The sequence below is a fragment of the Anabrus simplex genome, chromosome 6 (genome assembly GCF_040414725.1).
Source record: "Anabrus simplex isolate iqAnaSimp1 chromosome 6, ASM4041472v1, whole genome shotgun sequence".
NCBI classification, from domain to species: domain Eukaryota; kingdom Metazoa; phylum Arthropoda; class Insecta; order Orthoptera; family Tettigoniidae; genus Anabrus; species Anabrus simplex.
Window position 1 is genome coordinate 157,646,436 of NC_090270.1, and position 23,290 is coordinate 157,669,725.

The window sequence follows — 23,290 nt, forward strand, 5'->3', positions numbered from 1 at the left end:
GATATTTCTTAGATGAGGAAAGTCTGCTTTTGTCCATACGAATAATGATTTTGTAGTCTGAAGTAAACGAAGAACACGGGAAATATGAAATTTGAGCTGAAGCGCAGAATGATCTGATTGTAATAACTGTTCTGTTGCTTCACACAGGGTATTATTAGCGACTTTTTCAGACACGAAAGCAAGGTCCAGGGAGTTATTTTCTCGTGCTGGAAAACTGCAAACTTGGCGAAGGTTAAATTCATTGGTGATCTCTAAAAGAAAGCAGACTTCTTTGCTGACATGGGTGAGGATAGGATTAATAGGTCCCAAATCATATGAGGCCCAGGCTAATTGGCTTATATTGAAATCACCACACGCGATAATAGTGTCATTTTGTTTTGCTACGCGATTGATTCGAGCCAGAGTTTCTCGGAAGTCTGTAAGCTGTACGTTCAAGTTTTCCAGAGGCAGGTGACAGCAGACTATGTACATTGCTCGGCCAGGGGAAAGGGTGGCTTTCACAACACCACATTCCCAGTTTCCTGCTAGGTCGGGTCGTTGCACTGCACCGTAAGCAGAGTTCACTGCTATTAAAACCCCATCTCCCTTGTTCTTAGTAGTAATGATATTTTGCCTATCTTGGTGGAAAATAAGATAATTGTCATGCAGTATTTCACTATTGTCGATTGAAGAGTCGAACCAGGACTCCGTTAAACACACGCAATCTTAATATATATCACTCGGAGTGACGTTAAACTCCACAAGTGATTTCTTAAGACTACAGACATTCTGATAGTAGATGCTAAGGCTGGTATTTACCTCCGGTCCTGGGTTCAGCTGGACATCGCCGGCAACTGCTAGTAGTAGAATACTCATTGTTAGTATGGAGGTAGATGTGTCACTGGCCGCAGGCTTGTGCTTTACACGTTGACTGAACGCCTTTCGCAGCTGCTTGACGTTAATACACAACACGTGTGCGCTTATTTTCAGCTTGTTATTGGAGAGTATATCTTCCCAACAAGTTATACCGCACTTAACATCAAAGTAGTGTGACCTTTCACGCATCTCTAACTTCTGGGTTGTAGTTGAAAATGTTATGTCTCAGCTTGTGTCACAGAGATGCAAAAGATTCCACTCAAGGGACATGAACGTTCGTCGAGCCTGGTCACAAAGTCGCACCGTTTATTTTCTTAAGATCTGACTGACGTATGGAGATGCTTGTGAACTAATGACTTAATCTAAACCATTATGATACTAACTTATTCTATCAACAAGAAATTCGAGAAAAATTCATTTCGTGGAAGGATGTTCCGTTTAATAACTATCAAAATTTGGAATAACAACTACAATATTAGAGAAGCAACACAAATGGATGTTAGTAGTAATTGAAAGTCAAATTAATCAAAAACAATCCTAATCCCTGACTTTTGTTAGTTATGCATCTTACATAATCAAATTCTATCACAATCAGACATGTTGGTCGCAAATGATAATCTTTAAAATAAAAAAAATTAAAAAAAACAACATTCACATTGCTGAACGCTTAATTCAAACTATAAGTCCATCATTCACTTCAGCAGTCTTCTGGTTAATAAATAAAATTAATGAAATCATGTTCTCTTGGTACTGATATTCACAAACCTCAAAATATATGTCTCGATATGCCGTTATTGTCTTGAAGTAATCACTTATTAAAAATCTAGCTAAGCAACTTGAACGCACCAATAACCTGTTTGTACTGCTATCACTCATGTCAATAAATGATCATTAAAACATAGGACAACATTATGATCTTTCCAAACGTTAAGGTTGTACAATAAAAATGAAATCAACCTCCTCTGAACTCCGTCAGCAGCTGCACCTAAATAACAAGTCACTGAAAATACAATCATCACCAACAATAATGATCAAGATCTCCGATGACTCTGCAGCCTCTGGTATACTTCGTGAAAGAAACCTGAAAAAATCTACTTTCAACTCTTAGTACCAACTTCATCTATTAAAAGAATATTAGCTAACAGGAAGATCAATCTATTGTACACACTAATCACAAGTAATGTTTACACATTTCATCTGTGACATGGCTCACATTTGCATGGTGTCATTAAATAGCAAAGATCTTATCTCATCCTTTGATATTTGTGCGCAATTACCTATATTGTATCTCACATTAAGGTAAAAGGGTAAAATGACCTCAGACCCTGTTTATTATACAAGGTATCTTTGATGATCATCATACAAGCATCTTCAATACACCTCGAAAACATCATCGTAAAAGGCCCCCTGCTCGATATTACAGAAAATTGTTTTATCTATCTGGAACAGTTTTTCAATCCTAACTTCAATCTAAATGAAATTTCAGATAAATCAAACATTTTATTTGACCTTTTAATTCCCATCTTTAGTAATCATGTCTCAGATAAAATGAATTTTTTAAATTTTTTATAATCTCTTTAAATTCCCCTCTCAACAGCAGTCTTTCTTTCCACATCCTTCAGCCCCACCTTAGACACCCCTTCGCTCCTTCTCCCTTACCCTCCCCTCCCACCCTCTGCTTGTTTCCCTCCCTTCCCCTCCCTTCCCCTCTCCTCCTCTCCTTATCTACCCCTTTGTTTACATTGCCTGCTTCATACAAGAAGTCAGTTCCCTACCCATTTCTTTGTTACATGGCCTGCCTGCTTCCTCCGGCAAGTCAGTGCTTGTTCTACATCAGACATTAGAGGCGAGTCTCATAAATAATTTTTCTCCTTTTTAATTTCTTTTCTGTATATTTATTTATTCCTAATTCTGGCTACCATTTCCAGTACTTCTTTGCCTGAGGTCCTAAGTGACAAGAAGATCATATCGGTCTCAACTGCGATTTTATTTAACAGAAATAAATATCACAGGAGAACACGTTCACTTCCTTGTGTAATTACTTTATTGTCAGAACACACTGGCGGCATATCTAGATATAGGAGCAGCCTTCAGCAATACAACCTATGACTCCTGAAGTTGATTCCGAAAAGTACAGATATCAGCAACACTGACTCACGCACTGTAACATACGCTTTCTTGAACTCGCTGACCTCAGTGCCCAAAAGTCGCTCCGAGTCCAACACTCCACTCTTTCACTGACTGACAGCTCAATATATATACTGTTCGATCAATCGTCTAGAATTATCGATTACTGGAAGGGTTCTTACAACACTCTAAATGGAACACACTTGAAACATCAGTCGACCAGCTAGTCTAATGGAGTACTCCAGTGATGGATTCAACTCGAACGTTAGTTTACTATTTACCAATACACATGGAAATCTCTCCAACATTCCTAATGTCTCTACATGTATCTGGATAATAAACCTTACATTAAGTTTTCACAACCCTTCATATATACCAAATTATAGTAGAATAAACCTAATATACAAACATTATAGAGATATCTACAGCTTTCGGCTATATAGATTTTGAGGTTAAACTTATACACAATACGTATTTGAGGTTATTTGAATTTATAATACATATTTACACGGAAACCATGTATTAGTCATATTTAACATTTAATAAAATAATTTAGCATTTAATAAAATATAATTAAAATATATTAAACATAATAATTGAAGGTTTTACACCAGTTAGGATGTCGTATCCACGACAATCATAACCATAAATTTTGTTATTATATGTAATTTAATGTTATAATTATTATTACTGCAACATTGTCTTTGTTTGTTATACATATGTTTTAGTTATCACATAATCTGTTTAATTTTTATTTGGCTGAAGATGGCCACTAAGTGGCTGAAACTAGTCCCAAGACTGATGTAATATCACTTACTTGATATATCGTATTGAAAAGGTGGACCCTCTTGTCAATTTATTTATCTTTAGATGATGATGTACATAGACCTACTGTATAGTGTTCTTGTCATTCTTGTCGAACACTGGCCTTTCCCTTTCAATATGCTGTATAGGTCCTGAAGTTGAAGCTTGCATTTAAGAGGAATAGTTTGATCCCTACCATCAGCAGCCCATTCCATAGCAGGGCGTTGCTAGAGCTGCGCTTGAAGGTCATAGATGCTACCTCCATAGTCTAGCACTTTCCTGTTTGAGCAGTACCAAATACCACCTGTATTAATGCAGCACTAAACAGCTAGATAAAAACTCTATTCAGGGTTGCAGGATCAAATTCCTAGTGAAGTTAGTGGGCATTTAATGTTGCAAAAGTGTAAGAGACCCATGTAGTCCAATTATCTACTGTATCGTAAAATAGCAATTGAGATGTTAAACATTAAAACTACCGTCAGGAGAGAGATTGGAGAAATTGGTATGTCTTTTTTAAATAACATTATTATTATTAATAATGTTATTTTATGTTGTGCTAATGTGCTAACTCTTTGTTGAACAGATGATGATCAATTTACTTAGAGCAGTTTTTGCTGAAGAGATCTTTAACTTTTCTTATTTTAAGGGATTTTCTTTTACTGAACAGGATTTTCCATTTCTACGATATCACCACCAACCAGAGAAGAGTCTCTTGTTGGAAAATGGAGACTTCGCTGTTGTGTGCCTGGATTGCTATGAGACTTTACGTACTCAATCTCTGGAATATGAGCGCTGGGGGCTTCCTGTTGAGAAACGTGAGTACAACTGGATCACCCAACCTCCTCCACCAGAAGACTCGCCTGATGCTACAGTTGCAAGACTACCGTCAGGAGAGAGATCGGAGAAATTGGTATGTCTTTTTTAAATATCAATGTAAAAGTAACAAAGTATTTTTAATTTAATTTTTTAAATTTCAAAAGTATTTTGTAATTATTTTGCACCTTTGTGCACGTGCGTGCGTATGTGTGCGTGTGTGTGAAACTACTGAAATTGTTTCTGCTTTAACTTAGTTCAGTCATATCAACCAAGAAATTGTTGGTTGTTGTTTAAAGAGGCATAACATCTAGGTCATCAGTCCAAGAAGTTACGGTCAGTTGTACATATTATGAATGTGTTTGTACTTTATTATAGACTGTAAAATGAAATGGCGTATGGCTTTTAGTGCTGGGAGATCCCAGGACGGATTCGGCTCTCCAGGTGCAGGTCTTTTGATGTGACGCCTGTAGGCGACCTGTGCGTCATGATGAGAATGAAATGAAGATGAAGACAACACACACACCCAGCCCCCGTGCCAGGGAAATTAACCAATGATGGTTAAAATTCCCAACCCTGCCGGAAATCAAACCCGGGACCGCTGTGATCAAAGGCCAGCTCGCTAACCATTTAGCCATGGAGCCGGACATTATAGACTGTTATGTATTTTATGAAGCAGACTAGAATTTCATTTATATCCCTCCAGCTTATGAATGAGATTTCCAAAGTTCACACAGCTTTCATTCCGTTGCAGTAAAAAAGATTCTGAAGACTGAGCGAATTGCAAGCTCTTGTAAACCATTGAATGTTACCATATTATTAATGATATACACCAAGGGTTGCTCTGATCACTGTTGGTATAACTGGCTGCTCAGTGAGTTGTTTAGGCTCTGGTTCCCGTGCTCAAGGTTATGGGATTCAATCTGAAGGTAGTAATTTGATTTAAAAGTTCCTAAATATAAGTTGAACCTTGTCCATAGATTTACTAGGACATCAGGGAAGTATTTTTTCTGGCCAAAATTCTGACAGCTCACTGTTTCTTATGACACAGTGGTTTAAGGGATCTTGAGCATTCGTTATTATTTATATTCTCTAAAAAAAGGATGTGATTAGCTCAGCTTAGCTGCTGGTGTTTCACCTGAGAATCAGCCTCAGAATGTCCTTGTAATAGCAATATACTCTACAATTTTGTCTCTAACCATTATGAATAACAGTGGTGACAGCTCACTTCCTAGTCCAGGTTCATCCCAAAACCACTCCATTCTTCCCACATGTGTCTGGACATTGCTGCAACAATTTTTGTAGATTGCTTGCACATCGTCTATCATTTGCTTTCCAAATCCTTTCTGTTGCATTACTTTCCATACCTTTGCTCTCGGTACACTTTCGTAAGCCTTTTCTTACTCAAGCAGTGTCACCACCATAATTATCTCTTTCGTATTCCCAAGATTTTTCCATTAACTGCCTCATGATTAGATCTTGCGTTGATCTTCCCTTCCAAAAGCCATATTGCTCTTCTTGTAATAGTCCCTCCACCTTTCTTCTCATTCTTTTTTCTACTACACTTTCAGACATTTTTGCTGCCTGAAAAATTATTATTACATATCTCCTTATCCCTCTTCTTAAATGTTTGTATTTTTACTCCTTTTCTCCTACAGCCATTATAGACCAACATGTCCTGCTGCTTTTATCATTTCCACACAAGTCATCCAGTCTTGCTGCTTTTCTTACTTTAATTTGTTTGACAGCTGTTTTCACCTCTTCCATTGTGATTTCACTCCCAGATTCTGTCTTCTCACACTCTACCTCTTATTATATCATTTACACTCCTTCTCACATTCAGGAGTTCATCAAAGTGATCCTTCCTATCTCCTCTGGTTTCCTGCTTTGTGTAGACTCTTCCAAGTCCATATAACGTAGTTTTAATGCTATACTGCGCATACCTCTTCTAACTCTCGTGTATATCCTTCCCAGCTTTTCTTACTACTTTCTGATGTCCTCTTTCTTTTGTTTTGTTGTTTTGTTTTATCCGTATTCCATAATTGTCATGGTTTGTTCTTATTTTACTCAGCTTCCTGTAAATCCCCCCCCCATTTTACCATGGTCTCTTTAACTTTCACTGTTTCCGCTATTCTGCCACAAGCGGACTCTACGCAGCATACAGATGCCTTCTTGAACATGTCCCATTCCACTTCCACCCTCTCCACCTCAGTTATGGGTATGTGTTGTTTCGGCGTGTATTGGAATTTTTCTTTTACTTCTATATATTTTAATTTCCCTACTTTTATTTTCCTCCCTCTTATTTCTTTCATTTTCACTATTTTTCCTACTTTCTTTTCTGCTAGCACTATTCTATGATCTCGATCAAATGCTTCTTCTGGCAAAACTGTTACATAAAACTTTCTACGATTTGCTCTTTCCACCAAGAAGTAATCTATTACTGTCTTTGCCCTTCTGTTTCCCCATCCAAAAACATTGGAATAAAACATCTTTACCTAGTTGGCTTATAAGGAACACCTGTTCTTCCTCCTGAACCATGTATTGCCCACACTTACCAACCCATCTGTCATACAGAAATCTGCCAACTTTCTCCCTCTTCATTCCTCTTTTCATATCCAAAAAGTCCAATTACATCTTCGATTCCTTTTCTATCGCATCCCACCATTACATTAAAGTCACCCATGATAGCCACTTCAAACCCCCCCCCCCCTCACTCTCTTGTGTCTTAAGGACTTTCGTCCAGTCTTGGGTGCATACATCTGGATAAAATCTATTACTCCATTCTCTGTCCTTAACTGTATCTTTATTATTCTATCACTTATGTAGTCCATTGTATCTACATACTCATCTGTGCCTTGTTGGTTATTATCTCAACTCCATTCTTTGGCTGATGTCCTCTACTCCAGTAGAGACTGTATCTCTTCCTGGACTACTTCTTCCCTTTTCCTCTCCACTTAACCTTGCTTAATCCAATCATAGCTATACGGTATTCTCCTTTTCTATGAAATCAATTACTACTTCCGACTTTCCAGTCAGTGACATGAGGTTGATCATTGCCACTTTAATTGCCCCTCAGCTCCTTATTGGATGTAATGAAAGAAATTGAAACAAAAGTAGTCTCCATATTAAGTTATGCCGATGACATTGTTCTAGCATCTACTTTGCATGAAAAACTACAAGAAGTGTTCAAATTCATTATACAGGCAGAAAAAACTTTCAGTTAAACCATTCTTATGACTTTCCAAGAGGACGACGATTACATGTAACGCACAACATAACTTGCAAGAGGAAACAGCTGCAATACCCAAGGCCGCACACCGCCGACTGCACAGTAGCGTGTGACTGAGGAAGAGATGTCCATGCGCATATCGCCATATTTAGGGTACTGCTGAGCTCAGCGAGGAGATCGTAGTATGGAATATATTCATTTATGGAATATATTCATTGACTTACATTAACACATGCATGAAAACACCTGTTATTATAATTTCTATGACACAAGATAACACGGTAAGAACGAACGTTAATCTATATATATATATAAAATAAGAGTTATGTCTGTACTTTGCTCAGAATTTAAAAAGAATGGTATTTCTGTATTGGTAACAAGGTTATGCAATTTTTAATTTTTTAATAATTCCTGTCCGTCTGTCTGTAGGTAGGTAGGTACGTACGTATGTGTGTGCATGCATCACGAGAAAATGGCTGAAGCGATTTTAATGAAAATCGGTATGTGAAATCTGGGAATGAGCCACTACAATCTAGGCCATAAATAATTTTATTCACGTTGAGTGAAATGGTAGTTTAAGGGAAGGCCTAAAACTTAATTCTCAAATATTTAAGTTATTAGTGGGCCTATTGATAAATCCTACATAACTAAAGTTATATAGAGTTAAATTTCTGACCATTTATCTTTTACACATTTTTACTGTACCGGGTGTGGTAACTGAGATTTTTTGCTGCAAGTCCATATCAACACCGAACTACGTAAAAATGAGTGAACTGAATTTAATGAAAATCGTTATATAAAGTTGGAAAATAACTAACTACAGTTTAGGCTATAAATTATTTTATTCACACTGGATGAAATGGTAGTTTAGGGGGAAGGTGCCTAAAATTTGTTTTGAATAACCTATGTTATTGGTCCTATCAAAAAGTACTACATAAAAACAGCTATATCTAATTCAGTACTTTTAGTCGCATCTTACGACAGGCAGGGGATGCTGTGCGTGTTATTCTACCGCCCCCACCCACACAAGGGGATGACTATGATAAGAGAATTCGTGAATTTAGACTATTGTTGCCTAGTCCATATCAACGCTGAGCATTGCTGACATGGAAATGTTGTTCAATCATGTTAACTGGCGATGGTTTTTGTCATGATTATTTTATGCTGTGAAAACGTATGGTCATTGGTCCGTATCGACAAGGAACATTGTGGAGATGATTATAAAAATGGGAAAAAAACGTAAAGGAACGATCGCTTGAAGAATAAGACAAGAGGGAGTGACGAATGAAAGGACGACTTCCTTTACATAACATGCCCTAATATCACAAAATTGGAAGAAAACTAAATGTGAAGGCCTACAATATTGAAAGCTCATAAAATTGATCAACAATAATATTACATTGACCATTGTTTGTTGCGATGTGCTTTGTCTCTTCTGTTGCCACTCATCTCCGATAAATAGATTACTGTCATTATAATGAAACCTGCCGTACTCAGTTGTGACTGGCAGTAGGCAAGTTGTTCTGCCCAGACTTCTCATGAGTAAAGACATATGGTGACTTCTCCGTCGCGTTTCTAGGGTAAGGTGAAGAGCTTTGCAATTGAATACATCTTACTCACAAAGTATGCACTACTTAACCTAGTTCTGTATACAATATATAATTGTGTAGCAAAACAGGTACATCAGCTAGTAGAAAATATTTGAAAAAGGGACAGCAATAGGAAACAGAAGATCATCAGTTCGCAAACAAAAAACACTGCATTGCTAATTTTAAATCACATGCCAGGCAGAAGTTTTATACAGAGAAGTAATCCAAGGTCTAAAGTGGTAAAAGTGGGACGTGAAATGTGAAAGTCTGTGTGTTTTTTGTTTTTTTTTTACATTGATTCCCGGTAAATGTCTGTCTGTCTCATTAAGGCCTCAGGGAAACTTAGCCATTCCCAAGTAACTGATAATGAAAGACAGCCTGCACCAACTACCATGCCCACATAAAAACTGAACACTTTGTTGTATTGTTATTGAACAAACTCCACTAACATGTTTTAAATTAGGAAAACAGTCTCCGAAAACAGAAAAACATAAATCGGTACATGAAATTGATAACCTTAAAGAAAGACCACGTAGCTCACAGGCTTATAATGAGCATTTTATAGACTTGAGTCTAGTAAAAATTTTTGGAATAGCATATTTAACCATTCTTTTACTATAAAACATATGTGAAAAATGAAAAACTAAGACTTATGGTACTTATAAAGAATACTTCAGATAATGTTTAATAATTTGAAGCAATACATTGCGATCTGTTTGTCGATACAACATATTGTTTATCCACAGTCAAATTCCAAATGAACGTTTGCACGTATACATTCTCTCGCGATATATATTGGGCCCATATAGACAAGTCGGAGAACAAGAGACACCCCAGGGGTGCTCAGTTCATACATGACATAAATGGCTGAATAAACATTAATGGCAGGATTAAACTGTAGGTTCAGAAATAAGAAAATAATCGATATCAGATGGAATCATTACATGGTTTATTCATAAAGTAAAAATGTTTTTGCCATCCTGACTAGCTCTGATTGTGAGAAATGATCGCTACGTTAAACTAAATTAGTGAAGATTCTTGACGTGACATAAAAATAATGCAAACAAATGGGATGGTACATTCGACTTATTTTGCCCTACAATTCTAACAGAATTGGTTTATGAACATTTTTTTGTTTGTTTATCGAACTGTTTTAACCATTTTATTTTTTTGAATCTTGATAAATGAGGCCGTCGAGTATAATTCTTCGGACAAATCTGAAAAATACATTAAATCTTAATGGAGTGTTTGGAATAGAAAATATTTAGAATTCATGAAATTACATTTCCTCATAATGACGTTTAGTGAAGTTACATTCTTGAAAATCTTTATTATGATTGAAAATCTCATTTGAATATGCTTTAGAAAAGAAGTAAAAATTAAATCAAGACATCGGGTATATCTGCTCTCAATTATCTCCTTGTAGTTGTTTGAGTCATCAGTCCATATACTGGTTTGATGCAGCTTTCCATGCCACCGTATCCTACATCTGCTCTAATCTGCTTGTCCTTTTCATACCTTGGTCTACCCCTACCGTTCTTACCACCTACACTTCCTTTGAAAACCAACGTCACAAGTTCTGGGTGTCTTAAGATGTGTCCTACCAATCTATCTCTTCTTCTTGTCAAATTTAGTCGAATCGATATCCTCTCACCAATTCAATTCAGTATCTCTTCATTCGTGATTCGATCTATCCATCTCACCTTAAGCATTCTTCTGTAACACCACATTTCAAAAGCTTCTATTCTCTTTCTTTCTGAACTAGTTATCGTCCATGTTTCACTTCCATTCAATGCTACGCTCCACACGAAAGTCTTCAAAAACATCTTTCTAATTCCTATATCAATGTTTGAAGTTAGCAAATTTCTTTTCTTAAGAAAGCTCTTCCTTGCTTGTGCTAAACTGCATTTATGTCCTCCTTACTTCTGCCATCGTTAGTTATTTTACTACTCAAGTAACAATATTCATCTACTTCCTTTGAGACTTCATTTCCTAATCTAATATTTCCTACATGACCTGCCTTCGTACGACTGCACTCCATTACTTTTGTTTTGGACTTATTTATTTTCATCTTGTAGTCCGTACCCAAGACTTCGTCCATACCATTCAGCAGCTTCTCGAGATCTTCTCCAGTCTCAGATAAAATAACAATATCATCGGCAAATCTCAAGGTTTTGATTTCCTCTCCTTGGATTGTGATTCCCTTCCCAAATTCCTCTCTGATTTCCTTTACTGCCTGTTCTATGTAAACATTGAAAAGGAGGGGGGACAAACTGCAGCCTTGCCTCACTCCTTTCTGGATTGCTGCTTCTTTTTCAAAGCCCTCGATTCTTATCAGTGCAGACTGATTTTTATACAGATTGTAGATAATTCTTCGTTCTCGGTATCTGATCCCAATCACCTTCAGAATCTTAAATAGCTTTGTCCAATCAACATTATCGAATGCCTTTTCTAGATCTACGAATGCCATGTACGTGGGCTTGTCCTTCTTGATTCGATCCTCTTAAGATCAGACGTAAAGTCAGGATTGCTTCACGTGTTCCTACATTTCTTCTGAAGCCAAATTGATCTTCTCCCAACTCAGCTTCAACTTGTTTTTCCATTCTTCTGTAAATAATACATGTTAAAATTTTGCAGGCATGAGATATTAAGCTAATGGTGCAGTAGTTTTCACACCTGTCAGTACCTGCTTTCTTGGGAATAGGTATAACAACATTCTGCTGAAAATCGGATGGGACTTCTCCTGTCTCATACATCTTACACACTAAATAGAATAATCTTGCCGTGCTGGTTTCTCCTAAGGCAGTCAGTAATTCAGAGGGAATGTCATCAATTCCAGGTGCCTTGTTCCTGTTGAGGTCACTCACAGCTCTGTCAAACTCTGACCTCAAAATTGGGTCTCCCATTTCATCAGCATCAGCAGCCCTTTCTTGTTCCAAAACCAAATTATCTACATCTTTACCTTGATACAGCTGTTGGATATGTTCTTGCCATCTTTCTGCTTTGTCTTCTTTCCCTAGAAGTGGCTTTCCATCTGAGCTCTTAATATTCATACACCTAGATTTCCTTTCTCCAAAGGTTTCCTTGATTTTCCTGTCTGCAGCATCTACCTTTCGTAGGACCATACAACCTTCGACATCCTTGCACTTCTCCTTCAGCCAGTCTTCCTTAGCTACCTTGCACTTTCTATCCACTTGATTCTTCAATCGCCTGTATTCTTTTCTGCCCTCTTCATTTCTAGCATTCTTGTATTTTCGTCGTTCATCAATCAGGTTTAGTATCTCCTTAGTTATCCACTGATTGTTAGTTGATCTTTTCTTCCTTCTTAACATCTCTTCAGAAGCCCTATTGACTTCATTTTTCCTGACTATCCACTCTCCCTCTATTGTGTTTACTCCGGCCTTTTCATTTAGCCCTTGTGCAACATGTTTCTTGAAACAATCACTCACACCGTTTTCTTTCAACTTGTCTAGATCCCATCTTTTTGCATTCTTTCCTTTCTTCAATTTCTTCAACTTCAGATGGCATTTCATGACCAACAAGTTGTGGTCAGAGTCCACGTCTGCTCCTGGGAAAGTTTTGCAATCCAACACCTGGTTTCTGAATCTCTGCCTAATCATAATGAAGTCTATTTGATACCTTCCAGTGTTTCCAGGTTTCGTCTACGTATACAGCCGTCGTTTGTGGTGTTTGAACCAAGTATTGACAAGGACTAAATTATGATCAGTGCAGAATTCAACCAGCCGAGTTCCTCTTTCGTTCCTTTGTCCCAATCCGAATTCTCATACTGTATTACCATCTCTTCCTTGGCCTACCACTGCATTCCAGTCTCCCATCACAATTAGATTCTTGTCACCTTTTACATATTGTATTAAATCTTCTATCTCTTCATATATTCTTTCGATTTCCTCATCACCTGCGGAACTAGTAGGCATACAGACCTGCACTGTTGTGGTGGGCATTGGCTTGGTGTCTATCTTGACGACAATAATTCTTTTGTTATGCTGGTCGTAGTAGCTTACCCGATGCCCTATTTTCTTATTCATTATTAAACCAACTCCTGCATTTCCCCAGTTTGATTTTGTGTTGATAATTCGGTAGTCGCCCGACCAAAAATCCTGTTCTTCCTGGCAGCGTACTTCACTTATCTCCGTATGAGAATTAATGTTTAACGTTAGCCTTAAGTGGTCATTCTGAATGAATTGAAATTAATAATCCTCCTCAAAACAATCAAATCAAAATTTATCATCGCTGAAATGCGGTCGGCAACGTGAATTATAAGTAACTGAAATATTATTGATTATTCCATCTGTCAATACAACATATACATCCAAAATTTACAAGACATTTCCAATAACTACAAAATCTGTCTAATTCTACCAGCTAACTACATGAACAAATCTATGGAAGAACTATTTACACTATTTTGACCCTGTCTACATATGAATTAACATTCCCACTCTCCAATGAATTCCTTTCTGAGATATTACTGAAAATATGAAGTCTCCATATGGTTAAGAATTCGTGCGATTAAAGTGAGTTCGCCTGGTATCCAACTACTGCCTGATATGGATATTCGTCTTAGAATCTACGTCCAAATTCAATCATTTTCCAGTATATATTCACACAAAACATTCGTAACATCGAATCAATGATTTCCACAACTTACAACAGGATAAATCTATTCATAGAAATTAAGTCGGAATTGTTGACTACGCCTACTAACATGTTCTTATTATCATCATCAGAAGACTTGATCAAAGCGACTACAATTTTGTATTCTCGAAGAATTATCATTTATCTCCATCAACCTTCAATATCGCACAGTAAAATATCGTCGCACAAAACACGTCGTAAATCACTATCGGACGACTCTTATCACATATGTTAATTCACCATAAATTCATAATGTAATTACAACCTTACAATGATGAATATTATTCTCCATAACTGTATATCACAAAACATGTAGTCAGAAATCACATAAGAACATATGCTAGCATTCAAGAGACAAGTCTTACTTTCATTAAATTCGTCTCAACGATTAAATATACCATTGAGAATCATATATTTCTACTCATGTACTCCTAATTAATTTATGACCTTATTCCAGAATTAACATCCTGATGACATAATGCAATTGCCACGAGGTACGAATGTAAGTCCAAATATCACCGAAATATCGAAAAATATGTGGAAAATATTAGCTCAATAAATTCCTACGACACAGATTAACTCACTAATGTTGTAAAATTCATTAAATAAGAAAGGATGGTTATGATAACGCATGGATAAACTTTCAATAATAATTTCAGAATCCTGTGACATGTGGGTAGGAATATGACACACATACTCAAACAAAATTTCATATCTTAACTTGGACATTTGGGAACAATTAAGTGAAGTAATATAAGAAATAGATCAACTACTAGACTATGAGACCACACCAAAACAATAAAGAAATAAGAAATAAATTACTACATAGAACAGATATTAAACAAAGACGTAGTCGACTTAATTTATACTGTGGTCTTCATGTGTAGCTTGTGACGTCCTTAATTGATCTGTCTAGGGTTGAAATTCCTGCATTTCTCCTCCATTGGCGACGGTCTGCTGGTTTAGAAATATGGGTAGGACACAGTCGTAAGTTCCATCTCCTTGTAGTGTTGACTTGAGATCCTCTTCAACTCTGCACTTCCAGATGATTTCACTGAAACTTGCACAGAATAAATTAGAAAGAGTTCTAGGCACAATCCTACAAATTGATATTGAACAACACGTACTTATAATTAGTTATCCGCATACATTCGACGCCTGTTGGTCGAGTACATTTAATCGTAGTAGTAGAGACTGGCACAATTTTCTAAGTATAGGATAGACACTGGATAGAAGTCTTCACTGTCCCTGGTGACAGCTGAATGTAAAATGACGTTCTCCCATGATGTATAGCGACGTTCTCGTTGACCAGTGTAATGAGAATAGTCGGAGAATCGAATGAGACTGGAAATGAGAATGAACACGCGTATGGCCTCCTTTTAAGTAGCACTTTACCACCACTGATTGTCGGAAGTATAAGTGAGTTCAGATACTGAATTCTTGTCAGCTCCTTCAATTAATTGTTATTAAAATCACATGTATACTCTTCAGGGTCAGATATAAATTCAATTACTAATATTATAATTTAAACATGATGATATTACCACTGTATGGTCTAGTTTCAAATTTATACACATTTGTAAGTACAAATATATCGTGCCGTCGACATCACTAATAATATTTTTCTTACTTTTATAAGGTGCAGCTGTAAGTGTACATATTCCAGCTATTTCTTTTCTCTTCCCTTCTTTTTTTACTTTTATTTTCTGATCCAAACTAGTTTACTCCCCTCTCGTTTGAAACATGTCGCCGCCTAGCCACAGAGAGCTAACACGTGCCATGCCGACAAAAAGAAACCAGAGTCTTGTAATACAACTTTGTATTTAGCTACATGGATAGAAGCATACGGTCACAATATATATATATATATTATCCCTTTCTATTTGTCATTCAGAGCGAAATTGAGAAAACAAGAATGTTTCAACTGCTGAAATTGTTACCAGTTATAGATTCTGTCTAGCCGTCTGGTGGCGCAGTCTGTTTGTCGATACAACTTACAGTTTTGCCAAAGTAAACTTCTAAATTGTCTTTCCCAAGATCTAAAATTCCAGATCTATCTATATATAGTTATACGAGGTGTGTTCAAAAAAAGACCGAACTGTGGCTAGGAAAACTTTATTATGTAGCTTACATCATTTCACAGACTGTCCCCTTCAAAATAGTCCCCTGCACTATCAACAGTGTGTTGCCAACGTTTCTTCCACTTTTGGAATGCTTCCTGGAATGCACTTTCTTTGATGGCGCGAAGTTGCCTCGTCGCATTCTCCTTGATCTCTTCAATGTCTTGGAAACGATGTCCTTTCAAGGTGGTTTCCAATTTGGGGAATAAGAAAAAGTCTGCTGGAGCCAAGTCGGGAGAATAGGGCGGACCAAGAGAGAGGCATGTGCTGGCGCATTGTCAGGGTACAACATCCTGGATTTGTTTTCCCACAGTTCAGGCCTCTTCCTGCGCACAGCATCTATCAAATGCATTCTTTGTTCACTGTCTGGCCTCGGGGTACAAACTCGTGATGGGCAATGCCTTTCCAATCAAAAAACACAATCAGCATCACCTTGATGTTTGAACGACTCATTCGTGCTTTTTTCGGTCGAGGAGAACCTTTCCCCACCCACTGTGATGATTGCCTTTTGGTTTTGACATCGTAACCGTACACCCACGTCTCATCTCCAGTGTTTCCACAAACGTTTTCCCAACTTTGAAGCAGAACTTCACGCACACACGTTGTTCCTCAAGCTGTTTCATTATAGAATTCGACGAACATGTGACACACACAATCACTTCAGAGGCTCTAACTCAACTGATAATGCAGGCAATGGAATGCGGAAAGCAGCGGTCTGTTGTCAGAAGTTGCCGCTAGGCGCCGCCACAGTCACAACTCGCTCAATGTTGCGGTTTGCGCGCAATTTACAAAGTTCGGTCTTTTTTTGAACACACCTCGTAGGTGCTGTGCGGGGTGTACTAGTGGCACAGCACAGCGTTAGTAAGGCAAATTAAGTGTGGACTTTGCATCTACTGTTTAGTTCCAGAGTGACATTAAGAAATTATGGATCTGAGCATTCAATGCAAAAGTACAAAATTTTGCTTTGCGTCAGTTTCTAAGGATGAAAATTTGTGCATTATTGGACATGGGAATGAAATGAAGGAAATAAGAAGAGATGATGTATCAGTTATTTCTGCAAATCTGATACGGCAAACGTCTGTGACACTACCACTGTACACATTATAACTTCAGGTAACTGTAAAATTGTGTATATTTTTGTTATCCTTTCCATATGCTTGCACTAAGTAAATATGAAACTTCTAATTGTTATTCAGGTTTGTGTAGATTGATTTGGAAAGCAATGTTTTAAGTGGAGAATGCCCCTATCTGTCAGGAGGATGAGGAACTTGTAAACACATTGCATATTATATCAACAGTGAATGTTCCTTCTCCAAGACTAGTCTGCCACAAAGTTGGGGGATACCTAGTGCTACCATGACTAAGAAAGAAAAATATTCAAAGGGAAAGCAAATGGAGATATTCACAAGAAAAAATTTAACTGTACAGTTCCTGTAGCCTCTCTAACAAAAAATGACCTTCAAGGTATAAACTGTGCCGTAAGCCGAATAATACAAGAGGATAATCAAACAGAAATAGACAGGAATTGCAGAAGTGTAATAGAATTGTTGTTAACTTCCATAGACTGCAAAGTGTTAGAACATGATTGTAAAAGTGTTGTTCCTGACCCAAGAGAAAAAAAAGAAAGAAAAAAAACCAGATTTATTTATCGTATGACGACATGTTGATCGGTTTGTTAGTTCTAATATTTGCATTGTTACTTGTCACATGTTCTTATAATCCAAGTACATTCTTAAGTATTCTTGTATAGGTCTCTAAATGAAGAGGAGCAAATATTTTTTGAGGAAAGCATTTCTAAATCTAGTGATAAGGTGATTGACATGGCAATGTTTACTGTAGTCCAAGCAGATGGCCCAGAATGGTTTCATCAGCAGCACATAAGGATTTCCGGAAGTCACAGGGCACATCACATTAAGACAAGGCGAATCAAAATAGATTCTCCCACAAAACATTTATTTTTCTGAAAGTGACAAAACGATGTTGACTTTAGGAAATCTTCAATATGGAAGAGAGATGAAATAAACGGCCATGGAATGTTATTAGCTAATGCAGTGAGTTCGCAGTTGCGATCAACAGTATTATGTAAGAAGGATGTCAGCTCCCAGATGAAACTATCTTTACATCGGTCTGTCTTCAAGCCAACTTTGCGTTACGGGAGCGAAATCTGGGTGGACTCAGGATATCTTATTCATAAGTTAGGAGTAACAGATATGAAATTTGCGAGAATGATTGCTGGTACAAACAGGTGGGAACAATGCCAGGAGGGTACTTGGAACGAGGAGATAAAGGCTAAGTTAGGAATTAACTCGATGGATGAAACTGTACGCATAAACCAGCTACGGTGGTGATGTCATGGGAGGCAAATGGAGGAGGATAGGTTACCTAGTAAAGTAATTGACTTTGTTATAGAGGGTAAGAGAAGTAGAGGGAGATGAAGACGACGATGGTTAGATCTTGGACTTAAATGGCATTCAAGAGTGTCACAATTTATCTCGGCAACCCAGAAAACTATGGATTTGACACTAATATTGGTCATTTTCAATTATGTTTACGTCACCCCCTCCTTACCCCTGTCCCAAGGATGCTAGGGGTTTATTACCTCTAAAGTATTTTTTTGCATATAGCAAGTCATATGTTCAAGTTTGGTTATACTGAAACATACACACATCCATCCACAATATCAGTTAATTTGGACATTCTTTTTCACCCCTTCTCAATCTCCATTCTGACTGGAGCTGGACAACTTAATGAGTTTCTGGTGTAACCCAAACTCTTTAAGGATTTTCAGTAATGACTCACGATTAATACTGTCGTATGCTTTCCTGAAGTCAACAAAAGTGATAACTAGCTTTTTGTTCCTCATTCTTTGATGGTTCATAATCCACTTAAGACTAATGATTTGGTCAGGACAACTTCTTCCAGGTCGAAATCCCCCTGATACTCTCCAAGTTCTTGGTCGAGCTGTTCTTGAATTCTCGTGAGGATAATTCTAGACAGGATCTTATGTGATATCAAGTAGAGAGATCCCTCGGTAATTATTTGGATCCAGTCTATCCCCCTTTTTTGTATTGGATGAATTATAGCTGTATTCGATTCTGCAGGCAGTTTTTCAGAGTTCCATATGTCTATGATGTGTTTGTGTAGGTTTTGAAGTGTTTGGTTATTTTCATTCTTCCACAGCTCTGCAACCACTTGATTTTCTCCTGCAGCTTTATAATTCTTGAGCCAATTAATCGCTTGAAATACCTCATGGAAATCTGGTGGAATAACCTTGTCTAAGCGTGTTTTATTTTTTGGATCAGGTGAAAATTCTAGGTATTCTTTTGGGTCTTCAGCATTTAGTAATTCTTTAAAGTTATCAGCTAGAATTTTGGCATTCTCCTCATTATTGTGTGCTAGTTGTCCTTGTTTATTTCTCATCATGAGTGTAGGTGGAGTATATCCTGATTGATATTGTTTAAATGTCCTGTAATAGTCTCGTGTCTTATGTTGCTTGAATGATTCATCTATGTTAGCTAGGTTTTCTTTTTGATGGTCTCTTTTGATTCTTCTAAGTTCTTTGGCTGTTTGTCTTCCAGCAATAGTTGGTTCATCTCGAGATTGTGCCGTTTTCTTTTGTTGGTCATTTAGCCATGCTTTGTGTCTTTTCTGTATTGCCATATCATCCTCATTCCACCAGGCGTGTTTCTTTCTCCTTTTCATAGGAGCAATTTCTTCGGCAATATTTTTCAGTTTATCAATAATCGTTTCCAGTTTAGAGGTGTTTTGGATCTCCCTGTATACACAGCATTATTTATTAAGTAGCTGGGGTCATATTTCCTCCTCCTAGTGAATTAAATGGTTTGTGATGTTTTCTTGGGGTTAACTTGATTTTAATCTTTGAAATATAATGATCAGAATCGATGTCCACCCCACGAAGGACTTTGTCATTATAAATTTCTCTATGGTATTTTTTATCCATTGCTACGTGGTCTATCTGAAACTTACCCAGTTTAACATTAGGGCATTTCCAGGTCATTAATTTGTGTGGTTTACTCTTAAATCTTGTGGTTTCAAGAATAAGCCCACGGTCTGTGTAAAGCTCAATTAATCTTTGACCATTTCTATTTGTCAATTTGTGTGCTGGCCATTTACCTACCACTGTGCGATATTTTCTCTCTTGTCCAATTTTCGCGTTGAAGTCTCCAAGCATAATTTTAACATGGTTGTCAGGGATATTTGAAATCAGTTGTTCAAGCTCCTCCCAAAACATTTCAGTTTCCTCTCTATTTGTCCTGTTTTTTCATTTGTTGGCGCATGGACATTAATCATTGTATATATTTTGTTCTCTACTCTCATCGTTAAGGTTGCAGTTCTTGATGAGTTCGATGAGAAGTCCTCCACTGAATCTAATATGCTAGTATGAACCAGGAATCCCATTCCAAATTGGGGAACATTTTTCAATACTCTCTTTCCTGGAGGTCCTTTGTAAAGACGATATCCCCCAGATTCAAATGGGTCCTGATCTGTGTTCCAAAATTCTTGTAGGGCTGTGATTAGAATCCTGTGCTGATCCATGACATCAGTTAAGTGTTTCAACTTTCCAATTTTCATTACTGAATTGATGTTTAATGTTGCAAAGAAAGAGAATTTTCCTGGTTTACTGAATTTAAGTCTGTGTCTCTATCCGTGGTTCGTCTGTTGGGCTTTCAGGCGCTCCGACTCGCCATGATCTTCTATGTGACACCCCACCGTATCCGAATGGTGTCTTTGCTCGGGTCTAGAATGTTGGATGTCCATGTCGGTGGATCTTTCATTAGAAGACTCTCCATGATAAGTTGATTGATCATTGATCAATGTTCTGACCGTGGTCAGGAGTTACAATCCCAGATGTGATCTGGGAAGGTGATTCATCCTAGTTATTCAGGACTGGGAGTAGGCATTTCCTCCATACCCCTCAAACATTATGGTTTTTCCGCCAGTACTCTGGTGGCTGATTGCAGTGGTTTCCCACTGGGCGGTGGGGTCGCCACATCCCTACGCCTAACGACCCATATTAATATAGAATCCATAGTTTTTGGGTTCGCTGAGATGAATAGTGACACTGCAGATGCCGTTTTCAGGCCCCATCGGCAGGGGGATGATGGTTGGAAAGGGGTGAAAAAGAAAACGTCCAGAATGACATTATGGACGTATGTATGTGTGTGTTCCAGCATAGCTCCCAAGCAAACTTCGTACACATACGACTATCTGGAAAACATAATGTGGGGACAAGTTATCCCTAGCACACCTATAGGAGGGGATGACATGTAAAAATAATCAAAAACAACTTGCATTAGGGTAGATCCACAGATTTCAGGGTCTTTGAGATGAACTGTTACATTCTGGATGCTGTCATGATTCTAAGGATTGGACAGGCTGGGAACTTGGGTTCAGTTCTAGGAGCGATTGACACCAAATCAGATTGACCTTTCACCAAGTATTGAGACGCATGTATATATATATATACACACAATTACTTTTTCTGTTACAAATTATGTACACAGTATTTCTCTGGATGGCACTTAGGGAACTTCCTACCTACTGTATAGTAAGTGAAACTGTAAGTCTTTTCACTTCCCTTAGGAATAAACTGGAAACATGCTCGCACACATCAGTCCTTGATCTTAAATACAATTAATACTTAGTTCGGTTGGGTATCTTTTTTTTTTTCCTTCTTTTCTTTCTGAAGCTGCTGTTGCTTCTGATGCCTGGCTAACTAGTCACACGAAAATGCAGACTCTCAGACTTGAACTCCCGCTTTCTTGCTCTCTGCCCTGACTCCACTCTGGATTATCAATAGAGCCTCACTCCATATATGAACCTTGTCACAATTATGGACCTTTCCTCAACATGAACTCAATCTTAGTTGCGGAGTTCCTGTAGATACAAACTACCTCTATAGCGCCTCTCACGACTTGAATACCATCAAGCTCCCAGATTTCTCTCTCCTCCGACGTGAACACTGTCACAGTTTTCAGGTTTCTCTCCTCCAATGTCAACACTACCATGGCACCCAGGTTTCTCCCCCTATGTCCTGAAACTCATGCCTATAATATCCAGTTTGTCCTTCTGAAAGTTACCAGCATTCTTACCAAATCTCAACCCCTACTACTTGATGACTTTGACGTGCTCTAACCTGATTGGCTGTCATGAACTTCCTACCACCAGTGTTGTCCATGCAAAGTCTCTGGAAATTACTAAAACAATATTTTTCTACAACGTCAAGTTATTCTGTGGTCTAACTGACATTTATTATTATTTATAAATTTCATTTTCCATATTGATAGATTCAATGTATAGACAAGAAATGTGTTTTTCCACCAATCAATACTTAATCTATTAATTTACAATAAATTAAGAACCGGTACTAGTGTAACCTATTTACAATAAATTAAGTATTGATTGGTGGAAAGACACATTTCTTGTCTGCACATGACATTTACTTCCAATGTTTTGAGAACTATCCGTTAGGGCCTCGTGTTGCATTCTAAGTTTCTCTACTGGTGCCTGCCTGACTGGAGATTCTGTTTCACAATATTACACACACAGCACTGGACTTCTTTTTCCACTAAGCTCTGATTTACACTGAATTTTATGTATTAATGTGTGAATTGTACTCAAATAAAATTATCACTCGCTTGCTCACATCACTAAACTTTTGAAACACTATTACTTCTTGCGCTGGGATATATTCTCTTACTTCTTAATACAATTCCTTCTTTCTCGGAGGTTGTGGATTCGATACTTGCTGAGTCTGTTCGCCCCGTAACAAAGGACGGGAAGGCGCGTTGTGACCTGCGGTCATGACAATGCCGTTTAAGTCGTAAGTTCAGCTTCCATCGGCATGGGGGTTCAGAAGGGGTGAAAAATAAAATGAGAGAAGAGTGTTGATCCATAGTTTTCAGGGTCCCTAGGCTGATTAGTGACATTTGGAATCATGTAAGTCATATCTGTAGTGTGACGTATACATAAAGTTTTAACTTTTATTACTTGTTTGGAAGGGTCAGCTACTTCCCAGACAATCTGGGGTTCCACTAGGAAATAGTTAAATGCAAAACTAAATAATCTCAAATTAA

General features: G+C 37.7%; 1 protein-coding gene across 3 annotated transcripts in view; it reads left to right on the forward strand.

The window, feature by feature from the left end:
• The window catches only part of px (plexus), a 742,022-nt gene that overhangs the window by 158,331 nt on the left and 560,401 nt on the right, over positions 1-23,290 (forward strand). For all 3 annotated transcript variants that reach the window (XM_067150020.2, XM_067150021.2, XM_067150022.2), the window contains exon 6: positions 4,454-4,696. In XM_067150020.2, coding sequence (XP_067006121.2) covers positions 4,454-4,696 — 243 coding nt within the window. The remainder of the gene's footprint in view (positions 1-4,453; positions 4,697-23,290) is intronic.